The sequence below is a fragment of the Aptenodytes forsteri genome, unplaced genomic scaffold (assembly GCF_000699145.1).
Source record: "Aptenodytes forsteri isolate BGI_AS27 unplaced genomic scaffold, ASM69914v1 Scaffold55, whole genome shotgun sequence".
NCBI classification, from domain to species: Eukaryota; Metazoa; Chordata; class Aves; order Sphenisciformes; family Spheniscidae; genus Aptenodytes; species Aptenodytes forsteri.
The window spans coordinates 348295-358442 of record NW_008796063.1 but is presented as its reverse complement, the minus strand read 5'-3'; the positions used below and the strand labels follow the sequence as shown (position 1 = coordinate 358442).

The window sequence follows — 10148 nt, the reverse complement described above, 5'->3', positions numbered from 1 at the left end:
AAAACATCGGTGCGTTATCAACTTTGTTCTCATCCTAAATCCAAAACACTGTACCAGCTACTAGAAAAGAAATTAACTCTATCCCTGCTGAAACCAGGACAAATGTATATACAATCATGCTTATCACTATAAAGTACTATGCAGGACAAAATACTACTTTTCCATATGGGGTATGCATTACATCTGGACAGAGCAGTCGCACACACCTGAGCCTCCAGCTCAGTTTGCACACCCGACTTGAGAATTTACATAATCTTCAGAGTTGCAAAGCACACAGTAAATAATGCAAGTTACGATGGCACCAAATACCTGCTTGCCTCCCCACAAATGAGCCAGACAGTTGTCTTGCACTGGTCAGATCGTCCAGTCAAAAGAACAAGTTTTGAAGTTTTAAAGCATCACTCACTCCTGCCTCCAACATATCTTCACTTCAAAAACAATTCACATGTTTTTAACATTTACTAATCAACTGAGAAACTGAGGGCACATGGATTGATTGTTTGGACTGATCACAAATCTACAAATCAGTGCATTATTTAGACTAAGCCTATAAAAGACTTTCAACATGGTTGTGCCAACACACTAGAGTGTAGGCTCCAAATATTTCTCAGACCAGTTTAATAGACTTTAGAAGTATTTCGGAATAAAACCAACTTTTTCCACTTCCTACTTCACTTACTAGAGGATATCATGCAGTCTCCGAAGTGCGTACCAGTGTCACATCAGGGTAAACAGCGAAATCAAAGTAGACCTAAAAGCAGTATAAACATGAGCCCCATGCCGCATAACTAGATGTGGTTAACTTCCAGGTTTGTTGTGAAATGGTGGTATCTATTCCACACAATACAGCATGATTAAAAACACTGCAATTTCAGTTCTCTGCATCTTTACCTCAAAACTCCCTTGTTCCAGTCCACCAAACGAGAAAGCCACAAATGGCCAGCTCTAATCTTATTTAGGTATTAAGCCCCAAGAAGTTAAATTCCTTATATTGCTATCCTTCCCTGACTTCTTTTTTTACTGCCATGTAGCATACGAAGTTACTAAGCGTTGTGTGCATTACTTATCCTGTAAGCAAGTTGCCTGTCACACGCAGATTCACAAATACTGGGTCCATGCCTTTGCCTGTCCTCCTTTCTGGGATAAATGCCAAAAAGGATTAGCTCTATCCCCAGGAGTCCAGTTTACAGCGGGGGATGCCCTACAGTTGTGTTGCAAGGGTAACAACAAGATTCACAAAGGCGGCTGCAATGTTAGCCACCTGTCAGAAAGGGAGAAAGATACTGCCAAGACCTGTTTTTCACTTGTATGAAAAGGCACTTCACTGGTATGGGGACCTCTGAACTTCCTTACAGACGCTGGAGTGACTAAGGGCTTACACAAAATTTCCAGGGATTGGATTATTAATGACGCTTATGATTTTCCATGAAATGGGTCACTAGGGATTAGAAATGTTAGATCAGACTAGGAGAACCAAAACTAAACACATTTCTTTTTTTTTTTCCCTTTCATTTCTTCTTATTCAGCTACACATGTTCAGGTTTGCACAGCCTGGACACCAGCTTCTTATCTTGCTCAAATGTTGGGGATAGAAACACTTAGGAACGACACAGTTTTACTGCAATCTTGTTAATCCTCTCTTCAAGCCAGATGTCATTCAGTTTGTGATTTGGTTATTGACCTATAGGATCTGCAAGCGTTGACAAGTCAACAGCTCTTCAGAGATTTTCCATGTCAACCTCAGAATTACTGTTTCACAATATTTTTCTCCATTTCAGCCCCAGGAAAGAAATCAGTCTTCACTCCTGGCAGTTAATAATGCAAAAGTGAGTGGGTAAAAGCGAATCAAGCCTACGTTTCACAAAGATAATTTTCCCACGCTCACCACACTCGGCATACTGACATGTCTCAAAGCATAAAAGGTACATTTATACCTTTCAGAAAGCTTTCCGATTATGCCATCTGGGTATATGACAGATGTCAAGAATCTAGCATCAAACTTTTGAGACTGGGAAAAGACAGTTATGTGTAAATTAGAGACACTTATAATACCAAAGGTATTTTAGTATAAGCTCATTCATTGGCCCACACTTTGTCAAGAGAGAGTCTTGCCATTCGATCCACAGAAGTAAAGGATAAACTCAACTCCTCTAATGGTAACTCCCAAACAGTATGTCCTACTTGATAATGTCTCAACCCCTATATTCTTTTCAGGTGTTATAATATTTCATATTTCTTTAATCTATTCAACTGCTCTCTTTAGTGTGCACTCTTTTCCTATTCACAATTATAAAATTAAGAACACCAGATTTTTAGCAGATTTGCCTCTTCAAAAACCCCCAAACCCAACAATTTTCTACAAAACTGAAGGAAAACTCTCCCAAGTAACAAGCGATAGGACGAGAAGAAATGGCCTCAAGTTGCGCCAGGGGAGGTTTAGATTGGACGTGAGGAAAAATGTCTTTACTGAAAGAGTGGTTAAACATTGGAACAGGCTGCCCAGGGAAGTGGTGGAGTCCCCATCCCTGAAGGTATTTAAAAGACGTGTAGATGAGGCGCTTAGGGACATGGTTTAGTGGGCATGGTGGTGTTGGGTTGACGGTTGGACTCGATGATCTTAGAGGTCCTTTCCAACCTTAATGATTCTATGATTCTATGAAATTGAAACCAAAGTTATATGCAGAGACCTTCAGAAGCATAGGAACAGGAAGAAAACAAAAGCAAGAACACCCCACACAAGGATAAAACAAAGAATGGATGTTTCTACAAAACTGCTGTTGATAGCTGAACAAGCTATTCCCAGAGGTACTGCTGCACTTCCCAACCAGCCACAAAGAATGAAGCACTTGTGTTCCCAAGTCATGTGCAGAGTCACGAAAAACCAAAGATGAACTCAAGCGCTCATTTCCTTGCCTGATCAGAAATATCTGATGATCTGTGAAGTGCAGCAAACAAACTGTCTCCCCCTTACCACTTTCAATTGCATTTCATCCTGCATTTGCAAGATGCTAGATGGGACTTGAATTGTCAGCATTTCACAAGAGGAAAGGGGAAAAAAAAGTCTCACCCGCACAGAACTTGTATCTAAATGTACAAAAACCTGTTTTCCTGACGTTTCAATCCAATCCACCAAATTAAGAAGGTCAGATAAGTACCTGAAATTTCTTATACTTATCTGATCGAGGCCTCCAAACCACTGCCATCCATTACTAACATTGTCATCAATTTGATTCAAATAAAGCAGTGACTAATTTTGGTCTATTGTTTTTTAGAGGCTTATCGAGATTATTTCTTGATTGCAAACCAGGTATATCTCATAGCTGGTAAACATTTCAGAGTGCTGATTTACCGGCTCATTGGTACCTGAAAACGTGGCACAATGGCTTCTCTCTCCAACTTACAGAGCGCAACTATTATTAACTAACTACGCCTGCACTCCTTTGTAAGCGAGAAAGAGATCAAGCAATTAGTTCAGCTGGCTGTGCTTAAATCTACTAAACCAAGCACAGGCATTGCAGCTGGTCCACTCCTGCCATACAGAAATGGTTTGGGGCAAATGAATTCTCTTCTGACAAATATATACCTTTTAGCTTCTATCCACAGATACACCTGAAAAAGTTTGTTTCAGTTACTCTCTTAGAGGCCATAAAACTCTGTTTCACCTGAACTACTAAGTCCCTTTCTAGTGACAGAATCCACTGCTCCTCCCAGGTCTTTCTTTTGCTCATTCCATATAATAATAAGACTTAGTATTACAGAAAGGGAAAAAGAAAAAAAGAAAGAGAAAGAACCCCACACTCAAGAGAGTGTGACTTCAAGTGAATAATAAGACTTAGTATTACAGAAAGGGAAAAAGAAAAAAAGAAAGAGAAAGAACCCCACACTCTCTTTTCAAGTGACTCTCCACTACCAAACTCTCATGAGGTCTCATCTTACCAGAAAAATGTATACTTGTGAAGAAAGTAACAAAGTTAACCTTAGAGGATAGCCTAGATCTATATTCCCACATTCAACACACAGACACTTGGAATAAACAGGCTTTCTTAAGGAAAGATATCACATAATTTTGCAATTGCAGTGCAATCAATCATTCGAAACATCTGTTTTGTTTCATCAGATGCTTATCTGTCTTGAGTAACAACATACTGCTTACTACTTTCTCCAGTCCCGTAACCAGCGTAAATCCCAGCAGTAGGGGAAGGAGATAGTGTAAAACTATACTTTCCCATCCACATACAAGTCTTACCACACAGTTTCCTGATTTTACTGATATATTTAAGAACATATTTCTGCAAGTGCACTGCTAAGTGTTTGACAGGAATAAATGAAGGCTACTATTTGGACATACCTGTCATAATTATTTCTACGTGCTAATGCATTCTTGCATTCTGCTAAATATTCCTACAGGACTGCCAGTGAAAATGCTAATGAAATACCCAGAGCAGGCATCATTATCGCTCATGTCTCACAGTGATGCTATGTGAATATGCAGGACAGCAGACACTGCCCTCTTAAAAACCTTTCTCTCCCCCCTTCTTCGCTTTCCCTGAGCCTTTACAGGATTCCATGTGCTTTTGCATCAGCTGATAAAAACAACTTTTAATCATCTGCGTCAGCATACGCAGGCACGTAACTACATTTTGAGCCTGTGTCTTTGGCAACACACCCTAAAATTTAGCAACAGCCAAGGCTTTGATTCATAAACCATAAGATCACAAATGACAGCATAGATCCTGTCAGCCTTTACTCCAGTATCTCATCTAATCTGCACATAAAACACTCAAAGGAATATGTCTTGCCCGCTTCCCTTAGCAAAACAGACAATGGCCAACTACCAAGACTGTTTAAAATATTTTTGTTGCCTACCCTAATATTTTCTTCTCTTAGTTTTGGGACTGTTAGTGCCTCAATACCCCAGAAACTTTATAATTTGAGGAAAAACACACAGTAAACATAAATGAAGTTATACTTAATAAGTATATAGAGATGTTGGGTATTTTTTCCCCTCAAACTAAATACTTCAGGCTGAACTGAGTGATTCTGTAAAACACATTTTGCATAGAGCAAAAAGACACTTTTTATGCATAAATAATGTTCACTTTTTCAGCATGTATTTTACTAGTAGGAAGAATTTCCTAATATAACAGAACACCACACACTTTTTCCCAAGGAAAACCAGTGTATGCACTATTTTTGAGTCATGTAAAGACTACCAGTGCAGAGAAATGTTTCAAAAAGAAAAATCCTTCTCTGGCAGAGGACTGACCAGACAGTGTAGTAAGTTAAATCCACTGATCATCTTCAGGATTCCCCAATTACAGTGGTAATTGGCCATGTGGTCATGGCTGGGCCTTGACCACAGTGTTTACATGGCCCCTCCAACTAACATCCTGAACTACTGTACTACAGCCAATATTCACTACAAGCGTAAACAACTGTGAAAAAATATACAGGAAAAACCACGACAAGTTTGTAGCCCACAACTGCATATGGTGGGAATTGATGGAGCCTTTGCAATACAAACAGTGCCCCAAATCAGTTCTCCACACAGAGAAAGTTTCCAATGATAAGGGACATATTTAAGGCACGTTCTTTTGAAAACCTGACTCCCATTAAGCAGCTCATTGTTCATAAAGGGAACGGTGTTTACACAGGAAAAAGTCCAGTTTCAACAAATCTGAAATCCAACAGATGTTTCCTTCTATCTAAGCAAAACAAGTTTGTGATCCATTTCTGCCCAATCAGAAAGCTTCAAAATTAATTCTACAGGGGAAAAAAAAAAACAAACCTGTACTCAACAGAATGACCCTGGAAAACAAAATCGGAAAAACTTTTATTTCAAAATTGCAGTTGCTACTAAAGCGAATTCACTCGAAAAATTTAGACTTCTTTAAACAGAATGCTTTATGACCTGGGTTTGAAGGGATACATTGATACATACACAATGATAATTATAATTTTGGTTTGTGCTGGAAAGAGAAAGTAGGGCAGGTTGTAACTCGCATGGCTCCGCGTCCTGAATGCTCTCCTCAAATCAATTAACCTCTCTTCTCCAGACCTCTCCCAACATCCCCCCAAAACTCGCGGCTGCTCTTGGCTTCCTCAAATCTCTTCAGATCTCTCTTCCTCTGCACACAGCAGTTAAATAATAGAAGTGGCTAAGCAGAGTATAAAAAGGTGTTTTTTGGTTTGTTTTTTTTATTTATTACTACTACCAGTACACACTAATCACAATCACAGCAAGCATAAGCACTTTGTAGAAGGATGAAGAATTTCAGGCTTTGCCAAAGTCCTGCTGTTGAGACTGCGCTGTTACACACCTGACTCTCTCACTTACCATCATGAGAAAGCTTCAGCACTTTCAGGATGTGCCTGGTGGTACTATACCATTACACAGCAAAGCTGGATCCAGTGACATTCTGTTGCACAACTGAATGCTGCAAAGGCAGCGTCTTACAGGGAGTTGGTGCATTTTCTGTACCCAGCAATACATTACTCCAGAAGATGAACTGAGACGGACCATGTGTCACTGAGAATTTTATCCAGTTTTTTACAGCTTTTATGAAATGCAGCTGCAGAGGCCCAACAAATTAGATTAACAGCTAGATACAAGTGTCAAAGCCAAGGCTAAAATATTATTAATCATGAGTATAACAAGCATAGTCAAAGCATGCAACCTTCTGTGCCCATCTTCGCCTCTGCAAGTCCCTTCTTCACTAGATTTCACTCACGTTAGTTCTTGTCCTAGCTATTTTGTGAGCGTTATACAAAGTTCCCACCTCCACAGTATTTTATGACAGCACGCTCAGCACTGGGGTTCCTTACCCCAGCCGAGGCCTCTGCATGCCCTGAGGTGCATATAACAACGAGACAGGGCTGTAATCGGGCAGCAGTGCAACACACCATTACAGCCAACATGAACGTTAGCAGCGTGAAGGAGACCCTGCTGAGACAGATTTCAAATCTGCCTATCAAACAATTACAACAGAAGGTAGAGGTGGTTTTCTCCCTCCCCCAGTAGTCCTATTTGTCCTTTAAATAGATCTTAAGTATAATCTCAAACTGTCAGCATTTTTGTAAAAAAATACCAGCTCAGACCTAATTGGATTTGTCAGACAATCACAGCTAAACAGTTCTGTGAGCTCCAACAGCTGAACAGCTAGAGAAGAAACCTTCCACATCAGAATGTGTAACAATACGGAAGTTCATTTCAAGAGGAAATATTTCCTCTGAAAGTAAGTGGTAAAAAGACATAATTTGTTCCACAGTTCAAACCCTGTCCCTTAGCAACATAATGATGTGGTGTGGCATAGCTAAGGTTATGTGAGCTGCTCCATATAGATGATTATCTGCAGTTAACTGTCCAAACATTGTCACTTGGGGCTCCTCTGAATTCACCACGACTGCCAAAGTTTTGTCTATGCAATCTTGCTTTTGTTTAAACTTTTTAACCACAACTAAGAAAATGGGGGAAAAAAACCCAGAGAATTCTGACAGGAACATGTAACAGTATCATCTGAAAAGAAAACAAGTATATATTACATCATATACAAACAAAAAAACTAGGGGAATATGTATTTTAGCTGAAGAGCAGAAATACCTCCTATTCCTCTGGACTTCTTGACTTTTTTCCTCACCAATATATATATGTACACATGAAACTTGCTCTGTCCTTGCTGTGTGTATCATCAGCTGCTTGTTCTGTACATGCTTCTGTGGGCTGGAATTGTGCATTTTAAAGACAGTCTAGGATATAAAGGTCTAAAACTCACACAAACCTCATCCTCTGAATGGCGAGACAGAATACATTACAATGATCTAGAGGTTACAGGTTAAGGAAGTGTAACAGGCCAAATCTTACAACACTTTCAATGCCTTCAAACTGTGGTTTCTTTAATGAAGACTGAAATTATTCCATGTATGTCCGGATCCAGAAGAAAAGTCATTATACAGATTGCATGTTGAAAATTTAAGTGATGTTCATTTCACTGACTTTCAAATAACAGTCACGCAGGTTTTTAACATTTTCTGTATTTGCACAGTTGGTAACCAGCACACCTGTGACTGAGGAATATAAGTAAACTTTGCATTGAATTCCGAACCATGTTTTGATCTGGGACAAAAGCGATCTGAGATAATGTAATGAGTCTATCACCATCAGCATCAACACTCAGGAGTTATACACTCTCCTACCTGTTGGCTTATCCACACCAAGGAATCCCGCCTGTCCCAGGGTTTTAAATACTTTATGTGCTGGGAACTGTCCTTCTTCTTCCCACTTGTCCACAAAGGGATTAATCTCCTTGTCGATGATCTACATTTGGAAAATAAATTTTAGAAGTTATTAACACAGACATTCCTACAGAAACACCTTTGACTACTTTTGTCTAAAAACTTTAATTTAAAAAGCAAAAAAAACCATACAGGGAAAATGTTGAAAGCACTTGCAATTTTCTGACTTCCTGTTGGATGTCCTTATTCTCCAGCCACCCACAACTATTACATCAGATGCAATGAGACAAATATAACTAATTCTTTTAGCAATTACAACTACTACAACAGGAAGTCATCAGGGCTGGTTTAAGCCTCTCCAAGACCTATGAAAGTGGCAGTTCCCCCTCACCATTTGTTACCTTTCTGGGTACAGTTTCTAGAAAGTGACAGGAAGGGAAACCTGGATTGTCCTCAGAGGGAGCTTGCCAAAGAAGGTTGATGATCTGTGCACGATGACCACACACAGTACGCAAGACAGGCAAGTAGAAGAGACGTCATTTCCCTTCCCTTTGCCTGAAACGCTCTCAAGGATGTTAGCGCTGTTCAGGGCATTTGTGTCCAGTCTGCATTTAGACCTCCCTAGGGTCTGACAACACACGTACTGGAAAAATCTGGTCTTCTTCCACATTTTATAGCATTTCCAAGTCTAGTCCCTGGGCAACGCTGCACACCTTCCAAAAGTCAATGTCCTGAGCTGCCTGGCTACTGCCCTTGCTCTAATCAGGTTGCTGTCTTCCCTTCCAGCTGTTGCGAGCAAAACACATTTGGAGCACAGCCACTGCGTTCAGTAACACTTTCAGGTTTCAGAGCACGGGGGTTGGACATCTCACCCCACAAAGTCCCAGATTTCCATGGCCATGGGAAGGGAGCAAAATGGGCAACCTGCAGTGTTGCAGCCAACCTCTAAGCCTGGGAATAATTCCCGAACAGAGCCAGCTCTGTGCCAAACAGCCCCACACCGCGGGGTGCACCGGGCGTTCGTGCTTCTGTCACCTCGTTCTTGCTCCCCATGCCTACCAACCTGGCACGAGGCAGACGCGGTTTCAATGGCTCTCAAAAGGAGTCAGTTGTATAGTGCCCACCCCTGCCCACCTCCACAAGCCAAACCAGGGGTTGGCACAGGCTGCTTCTGCCGTGCTGCCAAGTGCGCCGTGCACCTGGGCCAGCACGTACAAGAGGGTCCAAATGCAAAACAGAAAAGCCACCCTCCTTCCCCCAAACCAAACCTCACCAAAACAAACACCAATTCCCAAATAGAAAGTTAATGCCTTTAATCTGCCACCACAATTTTACTGCTACACTGTTTCACGAAGAGAGAATTTATTATTTTAAGAACTTATTCCTCTTAGTCTTTTCTCCACACTAAATAAAAGAGTCCTGTGGTGCTAACTATTTCTGGAGCTGGAAATAGATAGTTCGGAAGAAGGTTCCGCAGGGTCTCATGAGCACAGCAGTTTGGGAGGGAGAGGAGTCTATTTATTGCACATTCTTCAGAGAATTTCAGCCCAAATATGGCTGCTTTCTGCTTCCCAGTCAGCCACAGAAATAAGGATACTTCACTGTTGGTAACAGAAAAATCACTTTTTCACTTCTCTCACCAAATTCTGAGAAATGTTTATACTGAATATTCAACTCATTCAGTAATTATCATCTCTCTCCCTGTCTTATACTGAATAACGTAGGGCTCATGATCAATAGTAACAAAATACTCACCAGGACACTATCTAGGAGAGCCCACACTTAACTTCTATACTGCCATATCCTAGATACTCAGATTCTAGGACACTGACCCTCAATGTTGTTCCAGGTGGTGAAACACCTTTTTGATTGTTTGTAATAACATCTGGTAATGCTCATCAGATAACATCCAGGGA

The 10148-nt window shown here is 40.7% G+C and overlaps 1 protein-coding gene across 1 annotated transcript in view; it reads right to left on the bottom strand.

Annotated features, from left to right (window-relative positions):
• LOC103904957 (probable acyl-CoA dehydrogenase 6) overlaps positions 1-9285 on the bottom strand; it is an 81065-nt gene extending 71780 nt beyond the window's left edge. The window contains exons 1-2 of the mRNA XM_009286525.2: positions 9268-9285; positions 8194-8314 (exon numbers count right to left, since the gene is read on the bottom strand). Of these exons, the coding sequence (XP_009284800.1) occupies positions 8194-8314; positions 9268-9285 (139 nt within the window). The remainder of the gene's footprint in view (positions 1-8193; positions 8315-9267) is intronic.
• Between the last annotated feature and the right edge of the window lie 863 nt (positions 9286-10148).